Genomic DNA, 19,186 nt, shown 5'->3' on the forward strand with positions numbered 1-19,186 from the left:
AAAGTTAACACGATAAAATAATCATGATGCTACAAACTTTCTTTCTTCACCTTTTTACTTTTCGCGCGTATTGGCATTATTATAACATAAATGAAAGAAATGTAGATTGTAAGTTGTCGCATTTAAAATATAAATTTAATATAAGTTAAATATATAGTTATATTTTATAATAATATTATATCACATCGAGTGAAAACTATCTATTATAATATATTATGGACTATTATTTGATTTTAAAGGAGATGTTCGAAATATCCTCCAGACTCTTCTAAAACACAATGCGACTCTCCGCATGAAGCTTTGTCGCACTCTATCCAGCATCGCAGGTGTTATATTAAGACTTGCTGCTTCAATTTTTGCAATTAAATCAGCTCGGTTGTCTGGTAGTGTCTGATACACCTGATCTCGTATGTAGCCCCATACAAAAAAATCCATGAGTGTGAGATCAGGTGATCGCGGTGGCCATTCGTGGAGATCGCTGTGGATGCCTATCCACCTGTGCGAAAATCGGCGATTTAATATAGCACGAGCGAGATAGGATGTGTGGGCTGGATGGCCGTCTTGTTGGTATATAATATTTGGCAGAATATTTAACGGGACATCATCCAATAAATTTGGCAGTGTTTCTTCCAGGAACTCTGCATATACTTCAGCCGTGATGTTAACATTTTCTGGGATAATGTATGGTCCTATGATCATATTATCCACAATCCCCATCCAAACATTGACGCTATATTGCCCCTGGACATGCGTTTCTTTCCGGCAATGGGGATTCTCTTCCGCGTAGTGGTGCTCATTGTGGCGATTAATACGTCCGTCACTCCGGAAAGTGCATTCGTCTGTCCACAAGATTCTTCTTAGGAAATTATCATTTGCATCATTGTCTACGCCAACCTGTATGATAAAAGTATACAATAATATAGTTGTATTTTGTCATACTTTCAATTTTTTTCAAACTTTTCGCAACAATCGTTGCTGTATGGGAACAAGGAACAACCAGCGACAAACGAAAGTTTAGTCAATAATTTTGTATATTGTAAGCTTTTGTGAAAGCAAAATGGCTAATAAATTATTAAACTTACTTGGTCTAAGATCCAATCACAAAATCTTTCTCGGCGAGGAAAATCTCGGGGGAGCAACTTTTGCGTTGGGTGTCTTTTAAAAGGATGCCATCCTAGATTTTTTTTAATTATTCTGTGCACCCTGGTCTGCTGTAAATTTCTTTCACTCGCAATACACCTGGTGCTGGTATGAGGATTTGCTAACACAGCCTCTCTTACTTGATTTATCGTTTCTTCATCGCGTTGGCGTACGTTTCGTGGACGTGTTGATGCGTGAAGAGTGCCAAATTGACAAGCTCGACGATACAGTAAACCAAAGAGCGAGTGTGTCGGGTGCCGCTTATCAGGGAAACGATTAGCATATAAAACTGCAGCCATCCTTTCATTTTTATGGCATTTGCCATAAATGAGCAACATGTTTGTTAACTCTTCGTTAGAATAACGAGGACGCGGCATTGTTGACTGCATTATTAGTCTACTGAGTCTTTTACCAGCCTCTTCTGCGGGAGAACATATATAGCGCAAATTTGAAATAAAAGACGATCACTAAAGTGATCGTCTTTTGTTCTCCCGCAGAAGAGGCTGGTAAAAGACTCAGTAGACTAATAGTGCAGTCAACGATGCCGCGTCCTCGTTATTCTAACGAAGAGTTAACAAACATGTTGCTCATTTATGGCGAATGCCATAAAAATGAAAGGATGGCTGCAGTTTTATATGCTAATCGTTTCCCTGATAAGCGGCACCCGACACACTCGCTCTTTGGTTTACTGTATCGTCGAGCTTGTCAATTTGGCACTCTTCACGCATCAACACGTCCACGAAACGTACGCCAACGCGATAAAGAAACGATAAATCAAGTAAGAGAGGCTGTGTTAGCAAATCCTCATACCAGCACCAGGTGTATTGCGAGTGAAAGAAATTTACAGCAGACCAGGGTGCACAGAATAATTAAAAAAAATCTAGGATGGCATTCTTTTAAAAGACACCCAACGCAAAAGTTGCTCCCCCGAGATTTTCCTCGCCGAGAAAGATTTTGTGATTGGATCTTAGACCAAGTAAGTTTAATAATTTATTAGCCATTTTGCTTTCACAAAAGCTTACAATATACAAAATTATTGACTAAACTTTCGTTTGTCGCTGGTTGTTCCTTGTTCCCATACAGCAACGATTGTTGCGAAAAGTTTGAAAAAAATTGAAAGTATGACAAAATACAACTATATTATTGTATACTTTTATCATACAGGTTGGCGTAGACAATGATGCAAATGATAATTTCCTAAGAAGAATCTTGTGGACAGACGAATGCACTTTCCGGAGTGACGGACGTATTAATCGCCACAATGAGCACCACTACGCGGAAGAGAATCCCCATTGCCGGAAAGAAACGCATGTCCAGGGGCAATATAGCGTCAATGTTTGGATGGGGATTGTGGATAATATGATCATAGGACCATACATTATCCCAGAAAATGTTAACATCACGGCTGAAGTATATGCAGAGTTCCTGGAAGAAACACTGCCAAATTTATTGGAATGATGTCCCGTTAAATATTCTGCCAAATATTATATACCAACAAGACGGCCATCCAGCCCACACATCCTATCTCGCTCGTGCTATATTAAATCGCCGATTTTCGCACAGGTGGATAGGCATCCACAGCGATCTCCACGAATGGCCACCGCGATCACCTGATCTCACACTCATGGATTTTTTTGTATGGGGCTACATACGAGATCAGGTGTATCAGACACTACCAGACAACCGAGCTGATTTAATTGCAAAAATTGAAGCAGCAAGTCTTAATATAACACCTGCGATGCTGGATAGAGTGCGACAAAGCTTCATGCGGAGAGTCGCATTGTGTTTTAGAAGAGTCTGGAGGATATTTCGAACATCTCCTTTAAAATCAATAATAGTCCATAATATATTATAATAGATAGTTTTCACTCGATGTGATATAATATTATTATAAAATATAACTATATATTTAACTTATATTAAATTTATATTTTAAATGCGACAACTTACAATCTACATTTCTTTCATTTATGTTATAATAATGCCAATACGCGCGAAAAGTAAAAAGGTGAAGAAAGAAAGTTTGTAGCATCATGATTATTTTATCGTGTTAACTTTATAAAATTTAATTTTTTATCTTTATTTGTCGTTTCGGCTCCTCTTATAATAATCACAAAATGATTATCACCCAAATCCGTCATAATTGGAACGTTGCACACTTTATTGATATAAAGGCACTCGATCAGTAACCGAGATTCCGAGATCAGCACCGAGATCAGCACACAATATTTATAAAATATTTATAATAATTATTTGAATGCTTTATAAATATTTACCAAAATATGTAATTTATAAATATTTTCGTAATCTTAGATTGAATAGATCATAAAGGTTTATTATAAAAATATTTATATAATATTCTTAAAAAATAAATAGTAATAAATATTTATGAATATTTATCATAAATATTGTGTACTGTTGAAGAGTTCTGACGGTATATGTATATGCCGTTACCTACTGAGCCGTTACCTACCACGCTTGCCCCTGCAAAATCTGCCGCGCAACCCGTCGTACTGCCTAATATGTATCTGCATGTACATATTCTCTTTACAATTGGCGCAATTTAATTTAAAGATTTCACATCTTCTTTTTTAAATACATGTTACTTGAGTTAAGTTAGGTAATATAATTTTGTGAAGAAGAAATTAAAGATTTTACATCTTTTTTTGAAATACATGTCACTTGAGTTAAGTTAGGTAATATAATTTTGTGAAAAAGAAATAAAGCTACCACTTAGGTTAGATACATGTCACTTGAGTTAAGTTAGGTAATATAATTTTGTGAAGAAGAAATTAAAGATTTTACATCTTTTTTTGAAATACATGTCACTTGAGTTAAGTTAGGTAATATAATTTTGTGAAAAAGAAATAAAGCTACCAATTAAGTTAGATTTTTGAATTTACAAAATACATTGCGTGTACTTGGCGCCTTTTTTTACCTTTTTTGAAAAAGGTAATTTTGTACTGATATCACCTATTTTGTAGTGTTAAGCAAGAATCTGCAAAAAATTTTCATTTTTTATTTTTTAATTATTCACGAAATTAGCAATAACAACAAATTAAATTTTTATTGAATTAGCAAATTAGTAATTAGTTACAAAAAATTACTATTTACATAAAAATTAATAATATTTAAGTAAAAGTAAATTATACACTTCTCACAAAACTTGAAGAAACACTAAATTTATCTTTAAAAATAGGCAAAATTCAAGCAGCTGTAACTTTGTTAAAAATGAACAAAATTTAAATTTTAAGCTTAAAACCTCTACTTTCGAAAGGTTACTATTATTTTTTAGTTTCTGTAAGTTTGGTAACTTTTGCATATAGAAAACTACAAGCTGGACAAAATAGAAAATTTTTCTCTCACTTTGTGGGCCTGTCACGTGCACAAAAAAAATCTGCGAAAATTTTCAACTTCCTAATGTGAAAGCTTGAAGTTTTCCTTGCAAAATCTTCTTTTAAAAATGTTTCTACGTGTCTGCGTTGTTGTTCTGTACAATTGTTTTCTGGGTAAAAATGAAAAAGAGAAAAATCGCTCATTTTTACATTATTTTCATCAATTTGTATCATATCTACGTTATTTAAAAAAATTGGGCAATTATACCGTTTAATAGAGCAAAGTTTCAGCTTTAAGAATCTGTTTTTTGAATTACGATACGATGATTTCTAAGGGAGTTATGAGCAATCAAAGTCAAAAAGCTCATTTCTTGTTCAATCCGCGATAAATTAGTAACAAAAAATCGTAGAAACATTTATAAAAAAAGATTTTGCAAGGAAAACTTCAAGCTTTCACGTTAGAAAATCGAAAATTTTCGCGGATTTTTTTTGTGAACATGACAGGCCCACAAAGTGAGAGAAAAATTTTCTATTTTGTCCGGCTCGTAGTTTTCTATATGTAAAAATTACCAAATTCACAGAAACTAAAAAATAATAGTAACCTTTCAAAAGTAGAAATTTCAAGCTTTAAAATCCTTTTTTTAAATTTAAATTTTGTTCATTTTTAACAAAGTTACAGCTGCTTGAATTTTGCCTATTTATAAATTTAGTGTTCCTTTAATTTTTGTGAGAAGTGTAGATTACTTAAAGAATTGGTAATTTGTCAGAGAAAAATATCTAGTTTGTGAAAGTTAGTATTTAGGTAAAAATGAATTAATTTTTTTTGTAAACTGGTAATTAGTAGAAAAAAATTCTTTATTATTAAAATAATTAATAGATAGTTTATAAAAAATAAATTACTATTTATTTGAAAATTAATAATTAGTGAAAAATAATTATTAATTTTTTCAATAATAAATAAATAGTCTCAGATAAATTACTTATATTTTAAAAATTATTAATTGGTTGAATATAAATAATTTAATTTAATTTAATTAATTATTGCAGTTAAATGTGGTTTAAAAGAGGTAATTATGAAGGAAAAGGGCTTCCTCACCAATTTGGCTAAAATTTTAATTTTGTGCATTTTAGTGCGTAAAACATAAATCTATAAGTTAAAATTGTCGCTCTCAATTAGGAAAAAAGTTATTAAGTACTAAAATTGATAGTTGCGTGGTTAGAATGTCTGTTATACCGATATGATATAGAAGCACATGATAATGCGTAGTGACGTAAAAGTACATGAAATTACAATAATAATACAGTATAACGGCAACTTGTCCTATAATAGTCTGACGCCTTACTTTAATTATGTACTATTATTTGACTTTGTATTTATTATACTTTGTATTTATATAGACTTTTCAATATACTAATTATTTTCTAAAAAGCATAAACTCTATTTCTATTATCTTTTTTTAACTGTATGGTTAAGCAAGATAATAGAAATAAAGTTAATGTTTTTTTTAAAGCAGAAAATAATTGGCATATTGAAAAGTCTATATAAATACAAAGTCAAATAATAGCACACAATTAAAGGTGTCAGACTATTTTGAGAGGTTGCTGTTATACTGCACTAGTACTGTAATTCCATGTAATTTTATGTCACTATTCATGATCATATGCGTCTACATCATATTGGTATAACAGACATCCTAACCACGCAACGATCAATTTTAGTACTTAATGACGTTTTTCCTAAAATTAAAAGCGACAGTTTTAACTCTCTCTCTCTCTCTCTCTCTCTTTCTCTCTCTCTCTCTCTCTCTCTCTTCTCTCTCTCTCTCTCTCTCTCTCTCTCTCTCTCTCTCTCTCTCTCTCTCTCTCTCTCTCTCTCTCTCTCTCTCTCTCTCTCTCTCTCTCTCTCTCTCTCTCTCTCTCTCTCTCTCTCTCTCTCTCTCTCTCTCTCTCTCTCTCTCTCTCTCCCCTCCCTCTCTCTCTCTCTCTCTCTCTCCCCTCCCTCTCTCTCTCTCTCTTTCTCTCTCTCTCCATCTTACAGATTTATATTGTATGCACCAATATATACAAAATTGTGAAGTTTCGCCCAAATCGGTAAGAAAGCTCCTCTCCTTCATAATTGCCTCAAAAAATAATTATGTTAATGTTATGTATAATATTCCCAAACGATAATTTAATTATAATTATATTGCATAATCTTAAATCTTACCTTGTTAAGAACTTCATTACCAAAGAGTTTGCCATACTCCAAAGTAAAGTCTTAGTGTAAGAATTCAAAAAGTTAGTATCTAAATAGAGAGAATCGTGTATGCGCTCAATCACGAGAAAATCCATTATCCACCAGTCTTCAAATATCTGCAGAAAAAATCCTCTGATAACGAATATAAAAATTCAAGGTAAAGTTTGCATTAAAAATATAAACTGGTTTGTCCACCACTTCCAAAAACTTTGCTATTATAATTTTTATTATGATAGATATATTAATATCAATAATAATTTCGTCCGCCAGTGAATAAAATCAGCAATTCAATTTATTTCTCGATTAACTGGCGTGATATATACAAGAATGCACAACGTTTCGGCTCTATATTCGAGCCCTTTTCAAGTGCGAACTGAAACAGGAACAGCGAAAAAGAAAAACTATATAAATAAATCGAGACAATATTAAGTTAACGACGTTATTAAATATTGAGCAATACCTATCATCTATTGACTCGTCACATAATTAGTACAGATTCCTGAGTTCATGAGCATGTTCCCGCATGGCCCTAAAGGTCAGCTGTGGACCAATCTTAATTTGTAGCAACAATGATATATGAGGAGAGAAAGCGACGATCAAGAAAAACTTACGAATTTCATAATAGGATTTCGCGTATGACTAGTTCTTCGTTGCGACATGTTACATGTATGCGAGTACTTGGGAGACTGAGCGGACAACGAAAGAAACAAGGTGTCCCGAGGTAGAAACATAAACAGTTAAACTGACATGATGACACTGTCGTATATCGTATTTAAATTCTCGGTATCTTTTTTTAAATTGATCGTGTTCTTATTTTTCTTTATAAAGAACATTTCTTGTATATATCACGCCAGTTAATCGAGAAATAAATTGAATTGCTGAGATATATTAATATTTAGATTAAATATTAAATATAATTAATCCTTTTAGAGTCTAATCTTTTTTGTGTGTGAGAAGAATATATTTAATTTAATTATTTTTTAAAATGTTAGAGATAGCTGAATACAAATATAAAATTTATCAAAATGTATTTTGTTGTTATTGCTTTCGTGAATAATTAATATTTCCAGACACTAAGATATAAAATCAACGTCTATCAAAATTAATATAATGGACTTGATTCAATTAATATTTTAACTTGCCTACAATACGAATTGCGCTACAGATCACTTTCTCGTTCTCTTCAACTTTTACAAGACAGCATATGCATACGTGTGTGATTTTGGATGTACCTTCTAATATATAATATTATATGATATATTGATGATCACACACATATACATACACACACACACTATCTGTTACGTACTACGTTTACACGAGCGTTACTTCTGTAGTAACTTATAAGATAATTCCTCCACGTAAGGGCCAAAGCACATATGACAGTCGTAGTCGTGGATGTAAGTAACGCACAAACTTTGGCGTATCCTGATTTATCAGGTCGAGGACTACGACCATCGTATATCGCTACGTCATGTTATGTGCTCTGGCTCTAAATGAGTGAATTAATAGTTGCTTCCCATTCACATCAAAACTCAGATAATTCTCACTTGTGACGTCATAACTCAGTTAAATGCACGTTCTTTTTGCATGCTGGCAAGTGAGATTCAACTGAGTTTTTATCCACAATCGAGACCATGTGCTTTAATGAATCTAATAAACTCACATCAGAAGTGAGGTTATGGACCTGTATTATTATGCTTTGTCACCAAAATAAGCAGGTAAATACAAAATGACATATCTTACCTGAGTATAAAATACATATCTGAGTGACTCAGATCACTTGAGTGTAAATGGAAAGCAACTATTGTAAGTTACTCCAGAAATAACGCTCCCGTAAACATAGTAAACGGTCACGACTATCACTACATATCCCGCTGATATTTTGCTTCTTGTGACACCCACATCCTAATTTCGTGGCACTTCGATCCTTGCGCGACGCGACCGAAATTCGGAATTAAACGATCGTACTTAGTAATATTTAACGATGAGAGACCACGGTGTTACGCGCGAACGCGATAAGTATTTCTAGGTTATATGACTGACTGACTGACTGACAGCGTGCTGTCCGCGCAAACGCACTGAGCGACGAGCGCGCATGTACGCGTATATGCTGTCTCTTTTCAGTGTAGCAACACTGTCATGGAGGGGACCCGGGGGGACGCTCGACATGTTCTCAAATGCCATCTATCGAGGAAAAAAGCAACCGTACGGCGACGACGACGATGATGACGTATCTTAATTGTAAAATTTACCATTTCAGACTTTGCATCGTAATATCTCCGCTCGTAGGGCACGTAGCGGAAAAATAAAAACACTCTTATTTGTAAATCGACCCAAGCTATCGATCAAGCCTACTTAGAACTTGATCCGTTCACTCGTTATTGAGATCTCAAAATCTCGGGTACTCGCAACTCGTGCGTTCGCGTAAAAGAGTCACGGTGCGTTTCGCTCCTCGCGTACTTGGCGCGAGACACTACCGTGTCTCTTGATTTTGTCACGGAGATATTATTTTTTTGGGCATATTGTCGTGGGATGTTCTGTCGTGGGATATTTTTTTTGGACGTTCTGTCTGACTACCCTCCCGCGGCGCCCGAAAACGCGGTATCCCCTCCCTCTCCCCGCCCGCGGCGCCGGAAAACGCGGACGCGGGTCCCCTCACCCCGCGGACCCCTCCCCCGCGGCGCCCGAAAACGCGGTACCCCCCTCCCCGCGCGGTACCCCCCGCGGTATACCCCCCCGCCCCTCACCCCCCTCGGAGCTCTCGGGGTAGAACCCGCCTAGCTTACCTACTTTTGATTCAATGTCATTAGAAACTCAATGTCTGTAAGATTTAGCACCGACGTGTAATGAGGATACGATGATTCCCGATATGTGTGTCCCTCAGCTGGATGCAGAGCACCACTGACCATGCGAAACATGCATTGTCCATTGATCGTACGTTGATCACAGCTCTATTCATTTAAATTTCTCGCGGTATTTCCACAAAACACCCCGCGTGCATTGTACTTGTTTATGTTAACAGTCAAATTAAGTGTACGTGACAACGTCCACCCGCTATCACGTTCCTGGAATTCCTCCAGCGATGTTAGTGTAGGCTAGATAACGTGCAACACGTACTATTTTTGCAGATCGGACGTACGAAAGAGTTCACAGTTTCTCGTAGCGACACTTTTGGTCGCGCGTTTGTCACCCGCAACAAATTCACCATTAAACATAGTGTTTATCCATACATTGTCATGTCGTTGCATGACGTTCCGCACACGATCGAGTACAATGTCTTTCGCATCTTCGAGAAATTGACGAGGTTTGATGTGTTTGGAATTTATTACCGCACCAGTCAGTATACGACTTTCAAAAGCCGTATCTATCTCGCGCCATCTGAGTTCTGTCTCACTCGCACTGTATCCGGCACCCACATGCACGAAACGTTGATGTACCGAATCTTTCAGACCTTCGAGTAGTACAATACAAGCGATCAATGACTGTTTGAGACCGATCGATAATCGTGGCCGTTTAATTCGGCTTTGTTCTTTCAACGATTCGATAAACTCGTCACATCGTTGCTCCCACGCGGTAAATTCTTCCCGCGATTTTAATAAGGTGGATTGCTCCAACAACTCTTGCCCCATTGCAATGTCCTCAACTAAACAAAATCACTTTGAAATATATCTGTTTAATCCGTTGGCAACGTCGACGTAGCACTTTCAATCACAAATGTCTTTACATCCTTTCAAATAGTGCAAATAGGACACAGACTACATTATTTGATACAATAGATCTTTACATTCCGAACAGAATAGACCATCGATAAGTATATATGGACGGGTGTCATGTTTTCGAACAGTGCGAAGCCATGAAAATAGTCCGCTTATTCTTACGATACACGAAGAGCAAAACTTTGCATGACCGGGAGTGTAATAGAAGTATATACAGCACATTTTTTTTCAAATTATCCAAGGTATTAACTCCAGCTTGGTTTAAAACTCGAAAAACTTCTTCTGTAACATTTTCAAATCTTTCGCTGTCGTAACAAGAATCATCCGAAGGAATTGCATCTTCATCAGACATTTCTTCTTCTTCATTGACTTCAACTTCCATTTCTTCATTGACTTCAACTTTCTTCAGGAGGTGCGATTTCCATTTTACTTTACATAGAATTTGATGTACCAATTTCCAGATCTCGACTATTATTGAGTGTATCCTCAGACTCTTCTTTTTATATCTCACTAATGTTGCATCGTTTGATTTTTTTCATATACAACAATGCGCGATTTGCAATTTTGCAAGTGTTTAATGAAGTCATCGTGACATTGTCCTTGCTTTCATGTCATTGACCTGTACAGATTTAGTGCACGTGTTCGATGATGTCATCGTGAGACATGTTGCGGCATGTTCTTGAAAACAATATCACGTCATTGGCTTATGCGAAAATTAAAATTGTATTTAAAGGGGACTTCGTCACCATGCCTACAGCAGCCGTATATCGGCCCGCTATTTGAAAATGCAACAATTGCAGTTTTGTGAACGTTCGATGAAATCATCAATTATCGGGACGCGTCGCGATATGTCTTTGAAAAAGGTATCATGCCATTGACTTATGTGGATTTAATCTATATGATCGCAACAGCCATACATCGGCGCTATGCAAGATTTGCACTGTTGCACGTGTTTGATGAAGTCAGTGCATAAATATAAAAATGCTTAAACATCTCTTGTCGTGAAGATGATGGATCTGTATCTTGGCGAGTGGACCATTCTTCGGCTACATCTCGCACGCGAACGTGGTTTTTGAGTGTAACAAGGACTTGTGTTGTTCGAGTTTAAGTTCTTTTGAAAAAATACGGTAAGAGAGAAAAAAATATTTTATTTTTAAAGATTTAAAAACAGTGTTAAAATTTAATTACATAAAATTCTTCTATTTATAGAAATGAAACCGCCGACACAACCCATAACTATTAGGTTGTTGGACGGGGTTCCGCCTCGGAAGTATCCCAAGACATATGATAATCTTATACATAGTTTCTGCATTATCGGACTCGAGCCCTGCTACGTGGGACGGAGATCTCCACGTATGCGCTTATGTCGGGGGTGCTATGCGGCGTTTCACCCTCGTGATTTGAGAGAAAAGTGCAATGGCACGGCATTTCATCGCGGTTGCATGGTTTCCCAATCCATGTTAAAACAATGTGCTTTAAGTGCGGAAAAATAATCATGCGTATAAGGGCTGCAGATGAGTGCCGCGAGTGTATTGAAGCGTATTTAAACAATGAAAGAGAGTTTGCGAGATTCAATAGATGGGGTAAAATCTATGAGATAGAGCTTCATGAATGAGATTAGTATGTGATTATGAGAGTGAACAGCTCTGTATTGCGTGTGATTTATTGTAGTAGTATAATGCTAGTTGAGAGGGAAAATGAGTGAGTGAGTAAGAGAATATGGATGAGTTATATATATATATATATATATATATATATATATATATATATATTGTAGGAGATGACTATTGCATATTGTATTATTGATGTTCTGTATGTTGTTGGGTATACTATGTTTGTCATACCCGTGTGTGGTGCGTCGATGCATTGGCGGCGTGCGCAAAGTGCCGAAGAATTACGTTTAAGTTTAAACGCTTATGTCTTATGTCGAGATTATTATGTGTAATCGGCAGATAGTTCTGTACTGCTAATAAACTACTACAATAAACTATTCTAAAGAACATTTGGTCACAATTTATACTATGTTTGACTGGCTTTCTGTCCCTGTTCTCGCAACATCCCCACATTATTGTATGACTTCGAATAATTAATGCGGAACTCGAACTTTATGCTTATAACGTACGTAGGAGCTGTCAGATAAATTTATCATTTTCTTCTATGTTATTTAAATCGCAAATATAACAGGTATGTTACTCCCTAAAAGATTATATTAGAAATAATGTTTGTTCGAGATTCCGTTATCACGTTGCGCCAACCCATCAAGTGGCAGCATCAATCGGGTATCGACAGGCCGGATCGACGCGGCAGCTTGTGCAAGCACGGGCGCGCTCATCGTCAAGTTCTCCCTCGCGACTAGAATCGGAAAAATGTCCGCGCCGTGACCAGACGTACGACTTGTGCTCTATGCGTTTCTCTAGTGGAACTACGAATTGAAGTGCCATCGCAGTCACTTATGCTGCAGAGATACATTTTTAACGTGTGAAAGAGACCGCTCATCAGCTCTGGTGCATCAACACGACAGCTCAAGCTCACACGTGCTCGAGTGCCGACCGCCACGTGTCCTACCGGCTCACGGGCACTTCATCACGAGGGAGGCGATTAATATAATCGCCTCTCGAATACACGGACAATCAAACAGACTTCTCATTTATACACCGCTCATCGTTTCTCAGGTCAGATTGTACATTTTGCCAATTAAAGACGGCTCAGACTGTGCTCTGAGTTACATGCTAATTCAACGAGTAATCAATTAACACCTTCCACGCGCGTCCTTCTCATCCCGCTTCCAACGCCGGGATTAATCAGCGATTTCGCGAACATTTGGTCCTTCGAGCCGGATGCGTGGAACGTATGGTGTAACTCAGACACAGATCATGTGAAAAGGGCATGCCCTTCACGAAGTGCCACGTTTCATTATCGCGCCTTCGCGAGTGAAGTATAGACATTCTCACGCGCGCTCGCGAGTGTTATACAAAGATGTTCACGCGCTCTCGCGAGTGTCATATAAACATTATCACGTGCTCAATACATGACTCTCGCTTCGCATAGCGCTTTTCTCTCCCGTTTCTCGAACGTTCTCGTCTCGTGCAGCATTTCTTACACGTTCCTCGACGTTTCTCAGGTTTCTCATCGTGTGCTGCTCAGTGACGGCTCAGTATGTCGGAGCCAGCAAAATCGGATGCGAGCAAGTCCACCACGCCGCTGCAGCTCAATGTGCCGCAAGATAAGCGAACGTCGGATCGCCAAACAAAGGAGCAGTGGGAGACGTCTCTGGGAGCCGCGCAAGAGTACCCACGATTCGAGCAACTCGAACAATTCCTGACATCTCGAGCACGAGCACTCGAGAGAATTGAATCAACGGCCAGCTCTGGAAGCTCAGCCGGCCCGCACAGCAAATGCTGACGGCTCAACGGTGGACCCATGTGACTGCTGCAACGGCACGCACTTCATCGTGACGTGCACAAAATTCAGGGACCCCTCTCCGGGCGACCGACAGAAACTAGTAATCTCACGGAGGCTCTGTAATTGCCTCGGCCGCCACAACGTCCGCTCATGTAAAAGCTCACGGGGGTGCAAGAAGTGCACCAACCGACACCACACGATGCTGCATGAGGCTCAGCAGTCGAACTCATCAGCGAAGCCGATCACCAGCTCAGCCACGTCCTCTCAATAGGAAGATGGTGCAATCGTCGCTCACTCCTCTTCGGCCCGCTCATCACACTCAACATTATTAGCTACGGCCCTGGCTCAGATAAATTCATTTGTGACTACTCAGCGCGTACGGCTTCTCATCGACTCAGGTTCAGAACTCACCTTCGTTTCTGAATCACTCGTTCGTCAGCTCAACATTCCTCGACAGCATTCTGTCATTGTCATTACTGGAATTGGTGGCGAAAAGTCAACTCAAACTCGAGGAGTTGCATCACTCAAGCTCAGCTCACTTCAATCAAGAACAGACGTCATCGTTCAAGCTCACATTCTGCAGACGTTAACCAACATCCTGCCATCACATTCAACGCTGCACCACAGGAATGGCCGCATCTCACCAAGTTCATAACCTTGGCCGATCCGGACTTCCTCACACCACGGTCAGTGGATATCATCATTGGAGCTGACCTATATGGGCAGACAAGATCCATTGATGCCAATTGCGCAGCTCTCAATTTTTGGATGGCTCGTTCTCGGACCTGTCGACACATCATCATCGGCATCTGCTGCAGTGCATCATGCCTCGATTCAGGAGAGAGAAGATGCTCTCGACGAGTTGCTGGCGAAATTCTGGACACAAGAAGAAGTGCCTGCGAGTAACAATCATGAGCTTACTCCTGACGAGCAACGATGTGAAGAATATTACAAGAGCACTGTTTCGCGGGACTCAACAGGTCGATACACGGTTCGTCTTCCGTTAAAATCATCACCTGATACTCTTGGGGATTCGTATCACACTGCGCATCGATGTCTGCAGGGCTTACTCAGAAGATTCACGAGATGATAACTATCGACGTCTGTATCTTCAGTTTATGACAGAATATCGAGAGCTCAATCACATGAAGAAGGCCTCACCCACTTCCAGTCAACATACACAATATTACTTGCCACACCACGGAGTGCTCAGACCAGACAGTGCAACCACAAAATTACGTGTGGTATTTAATGGCTCGAGTGCATCTACATCTGGCCGCTCACTTAATGATCTCATGCCCACAGGAGCCAAGTAGCATTTAGACATCACCGATGTTTTACTCCGGATTCGACAATTTCGACACTTAGTTACCAAAATGTATAGGCAGATCAACGTGCATGAAGATGACTGGAATTTACAGCGGATTCTCTGGATAGATGAACAGCTCAATGAAATGTCATATCATCTAACAACGGTCACGTATGGCAACAAGGCTGCCCCGTTCTTAGCAGTACCAACCCTGCCGCAATTGGTGGAGGATGAAGGTCACAATTTTCCCCTTGCGGTGCCGTCAATCATTCAAGGTCGATGACATTTTTGGAGGCGCCGACACAGTTCAGCAGGTAATAAAAATTGCATTGCAACTGTGCATGGCGGGCGGGTTTCCATTATCAAAGTGGCACGCGACTCATCAAGATGTGCTCACTGCGGTTCAAGCAGAAAGGGAACAGGGCTCACAAATTGTATTTGACGATTGCGCAACCAAAATACTCGGATTAAGATGGCTTCCTCACGAAGATTTATTCACATTCTCAACAAGGATCTCGTCGCAAACCGACCATCTCACTAAACGCCTCATTCTGTCTGAAGTGGCTCAGATATTCGATCCACTAGGCTTTGCATCACCAGTAGTGATCAAGGCGAAGATGCTCTTGCAGGAGCTTTTGCTTCATAAGCTCCAATGGGATGAACCACTGCCATCCCAGCTCTTATCACGGTGGCTCATCATCAGAAAAGAACTCACAAGCTTGATCAAGCTCTCAATACCTCGGTGGTATAACACATGGAGTACCTCGTCAGTGGAATTTCACGGCTTTTCTGATGCTTCTCAACTGGCAATGGCTGCAGTCGTATATGTCACCGTCCACGGCTCTAATGGCGCCACGATTTCATTGGTGTGCTCCAAAACTAAGGTAGCACCGCTCAAACGGCTCACCATCCCGAGACTTGAACTCACAGCAGCACTGCTACTCTCAAGACTCATGCAATACGTTCAAGCCACCTTGAAGTTGAACGTTACAGCAATTCACCTGTGGACGGACTCTGTTGTGACACTCACGTGGATCAAATCTCATGCATCGCGCTGGAAGGATTTTGTGAGAAACCGAGTTTCTCAGATTCAAGATCTCACTGCAAAAGCATACTGGACATACGTCCCTGGTACATCCAATCCAGCCGATTGCGCATCCCGAGGCTTGACTACGTCTCAACTTCAAAGCCACTCATTATGGTGGACGGGACCACCGTGAATACTCACACCTGAAGCATGGCCATCACAACCCGCGCTGTCGGACGAGTTGAGCACTACCACTGGGACCTCATATAGGTACTCAACCCTCAATAAATTATTAAAAGTAACAGCTCTCTGTTTCAGGTTTATCTCTCTTTTGAGAAAGTGCCGAGCCAAGTCACTGGACTTGCACTCAGCTTTGGAGAAGGCCAGACTATTCTGGATCAAGGCTACTCAAGCGGCATACTTCACGCACGAGATCAAGATGCTCACTGCCAATTCGAGACTACCAACTACTCATGCATTCAGTCGATTGACTGCGTACATAGACGCTCAAGGGATTATCCGAGTTGGCGGCCGCCTCAACCAATCAGCACTAGCTCAAGACAACAAACATCAGGCGATTTTAGCTCGCCACTCACGGTTCTCAACCTTCATTATCGCCCACGCCCATTTGCGTACCCTGCATGGAGGAACACAGCTGACATTGGCTCATGTCAGGCAACAATACTGGATCATCGGCGGACGGGCTCCGGTGAAGTCTCACATCCTACGGTGTGTCGTGGGTGCTCGGCAGAGGGGGATCCGTGCTCATCAACTGATGGGCCAACTACCTCTCTCTCGGGTTACGCCGTCACGTCCGTTTGCTCATACAGGAGTCGACTATGCCGGACCGCTCACCATCAAGACATGGAAGGGACGAGGTGCGAAAACATGTGTCGTCTGCTTCTCCACCTCCGCAATTCACCTCGAAGGAGTCAGTGACTATTCATCAGAAGGATTCATAGCAGCCTTCCGAAGATTTTCAGCGAGAAGGGGAATTGCTCAGACTATGTATTCCGACTGCGGGACAACTTTCATTGGAGCAGACGCCGCGCTCAAGAAAATGTTCGTCCAAGGCTCTCAAGAACATCAACGGATGCTCAAGTTTTGCAACTTGATGGCACAAGATGGGAGTTCAATCCACCAGGCGCTCCACACATGGGGGGCAAGTGGGAGGCGGTTGTAAAGTCCGTGAAGTTTCATTTGAGACGGACCATCGGGGAGACTCTACTCACTGCAGAAGAACTAACAACGTTGCTTACGCAAATAGAAGCCATTCTCAACTCAAGGCCTTTGGAACCACTGAGCGACGACCCTGAAGACGTCTCAGCGCTCACACCAGGTCATTTCCTCATTGGAGGTCCAATCACTACCATACCCGAGCCATCGCTGATCGACCTGGCAACCTCGCGATTATCGGTGGCAGCTCATCCAGCAGCGGGTTCAACATTTCTGGGCGCAATAGTCGGCTCATCATCTGCAACGCCAGCAGGCGATATCCAAGTGGCATCACCCTAACAACAACGTCAAGGTGGGTTCTATCGTGCTGCTCACCGACGAACGCTCTCCACCGTGCAAATGGCCACTCACAAGAGTAACGGCTTGGCACCCCGGAAAGGATGGACTTACTAGGGCGGTTACCCTCAAGACGGCCACCACGATGCTCACCCGGCCAATTGCCAAGCTTGCCATATTACCCATTTCATCAGGATAAAGGATCAGGAGTAAGGAATCATCAACAAGGTTGCTGATGGCGGGCGGAATGTTCGAGATTCCGTTATCACGTTGCGCCAACCCATCAGGTGGCAGCATCAATCGGGTATCGACAGGCCGGATCGACGCGGCAGCTTGTGCAAGCACGGGCGCGCTCATCGCCAAGTTCTCCCTCGCGACTAGACTCGGAAAAATGTCCGCGCCGTGACCAGACGTACGACGTGTGCTCTGTGCGTTTCTCTAGTGGAACTACGAATTGAAGTGCCATCGCAGTCACTTACGCTGCAGAGATACATTTTTAACGTGTGAAAGAGACCGCTCATCAGCTCTGGTGCATCAACACGACAGCTCAAGCTCACACGTGCGCGAGTGCCGACCGCCACGTGTCCTACCGGCTCACGGGCACTTCATCACGAGGGAGGCGATTAATATAATCGCCTCTCGAATACACGGACAATCAAACAGACTTCTCATTTATACACCGCTCATCGTTTCTCAGGTCAGATTGTACATTTTGCCAATTAAAGACGGCTCAGACTGTGCTCTGAGTTACATGCTAATTCAACGAGTAATCAATTAACACCTTCCACGCGCGTCCTTCTCATCCCGCTTCCAACGCCGGGATTAATCAGCGATTTCGCGAACAATGTTTAAAATATAAATAATGTTTAAAATATAAATAATGTTTAAAATATAAATTGTATTAAATATAATAAATGTTGAATTTTTAAACATTTTTTAACCAACTGAAATATTGGAAGATATTTAAATGTATATATAATATTAAATTTAGATAAAAAATATGTGAACAAGAAGACGCGCGCGAGGGAGAGAGAACGAGAACGTGCGAGTAAGAGGGAAAGAAAACGAAAGGAGAACGGGAGCGAGAGAGAGAGGCCGCGAGCGTGTCGTGTGACGTCACGCGGACCCGCTTCACCGCGGACCGACGCGACCGTTGCACGCGGACCCCCTTCCCGCGGCTCCTGAAAACGCAAACGCGGTTACTCCTCTCCCCGCGGACCCCTCTACGCGTATCCGCCCTCCCCGCGGATCCCTCTACGCGCCTGCAGCAGCCATACATCGGCGCTATTTGCAAAATTTGCAAAATTTGCAGTTTTGCACGTGTCATTGCATAAATATAAAAAATGCTTAAACATTTCTTGCCGGGAAGATGATAGATCTGTATCTTGGCGAGTGGACCATGTACAATGCGCTACATGACAAATAAATGTATATAATATGGTAAAAAATTTAAATTATTTTTCCTTTTCGTTTACCGTTTCTCCTATTCCATGTCATTAGAATTAC

General features: G+C 40.5%; 4 protein-coding genes, 1 long non-coding RNA gene and 1 pseudogene across 5 annotated transcripts in view; 3 read left to right on the top strand and 3 right to left on the bottom strand.

The window, feature by feature from the left end:
• LOC139784209 (uncharacterized) overlaps positions 1-19,186 on the bottom strand; it is an 86,323-nt gene that overhangs the window by 32,411 nt on the left and 34,726 nt on the right. The window lies entirely within an intron of this gene.
• LOC139784215 (uncharacterized) lies at positions 214-1,517 on the bottom strand. The gene is made up of 2 exons (XM_071723384.1): positions 1,083-1,517; positions 214-894 (listed from the first exon to the last, which is right to left on the bottom strand). The coding sequence occupies exons 1-2, from the start codon at positions 1,515-1,517 to the stop codon at positions 214-216; spliced, it is 1,116 nt and encodes a 371-aa protein (XP_071579485.1).
• On the top strand, positions 1,682-2,985 carry LOC139784216 (uncharacterized; annotated as a pseudogene).
• On the bottom strand, positions 6,986-7,538 carry LOC139784221 (uncharacterized). The gene is made up of 2 exons (XR_011721503.1): positions 7,172-7,538; positions 6,986-7,084 (listed from the first exon to the last, which is right to left on the bottom strand). It is a non-coding gene; the product is annotated as an uncharacterized lncRNA (long non-coding RNA).
• On the top strand, positions 14,551-15,424 carry LOC139784217 (uncharacterized). Its single transcript, XM_071723385.1, has 3 exons — positions 14,551-14,823; positions 14,948-15,144; positions 15,217-15,424. The coding sequence occupies exons 1-3, from the start codon at positions 14,551-14,553 to the stop codon at positions 15,422-15,424; spliced, it is 678 nt and encodes a 225-aa protein (XP_071579486.1).
• Positions 15,483-17,683, top strand: LOC139784218 (uncharacterized). The gene is made up of 3 exons (XM_071723386.1): positions 15,483-16,357; positions 16,487-16,897; positions 17,212-17,683. Exons 1-3 carry the CDS (start codon positions 15,483-15,485, stop codon positions 17,681-17,683), a joined length of 1,758 nt encoding a protein of 585 aa, XP_071579487.1.

This window comes from Temnothorax nylanderi, unplaced genomic scaffold (assembly GCF_030848795.1).
Source record: "Temnothorax nylanderi isolate EJ_2023f unplaced genomic scaffold, tnyl_v1.0 TNYL_tig0597_pilon, whole genome shotgun sequence".
NCBI lineage: Eukaryota > Metazoa > Arthropoda > Insecta > Hymenoptera > Formicidae > Temnothorax > Temnothorax nylanderi.

What these genes read in the sequence shown, in the direction of transcription:
- LOC139784215 (XM_071723384.1), bottom strand. Translation starts at nt 1,517, where the DNA reads ATGCCGCGTCCTCGTTATTCTAACGAAGAGTTAACAAACATGTTGCTC. An exon ending in GTGATTGGATCTTAGACCAA is followed by an intron (nt 895 to 1,082) that starts GTAAGTTTAATA and finishes TTTATCATACAG; the next exon opens with GTTGGCGTAGACAATGATGC.
- LOC139784217 (XM_071723385.1), top strand. Translation starts at nt 14,551, where the DNA reads ATGGGCAGACAAGATCCATTGATGCCAATTGCGCAGCTCTCAATTTTT. An exon ending in ACTCAACAGGTCGATACACG is followed by an intron (nt 14,824 to 14,947) that starts GTTCGTCTTCCG and finishes CTGTATCTTCAG; the next exon opens with TTTATGACAGAATATCGAGA. An exon ending in CTCATGCCCACAGGAGCCAA is followed by an intron (nt 15,145 to 15,216) that starts GTAGCATTTAGA and finishes CAAAATGTATAG; the next exon opens with GCAGATCAACGTGCATGAAG.
- LOC139784218 (XM_071723386.1), top strand. Translation starts at nt 15,483, where the DNA reads ATGGCGGGCGGGTTTCCATTATCAAAGTGGCACGCGACTCATCAAGAT. An exon ending in TTATGGTGGACGGGACCACC is followed by an intron (nt 16,358 to 16,486) that starts GTGAATACTCAC and finishes TCTCTGTTTCAG; the next exon opens with GTTTATCTCTCTTTTGAGAA. An exon ending in GTGAAGTCTCACATCCTACG is followed by an intron (nt 16,898 to 17,211) that starts GTGTGTCGTGGG and finishes TCATTGGAGCAG; the next exon opens with ACGCCGCGCTCAAGAAAATG.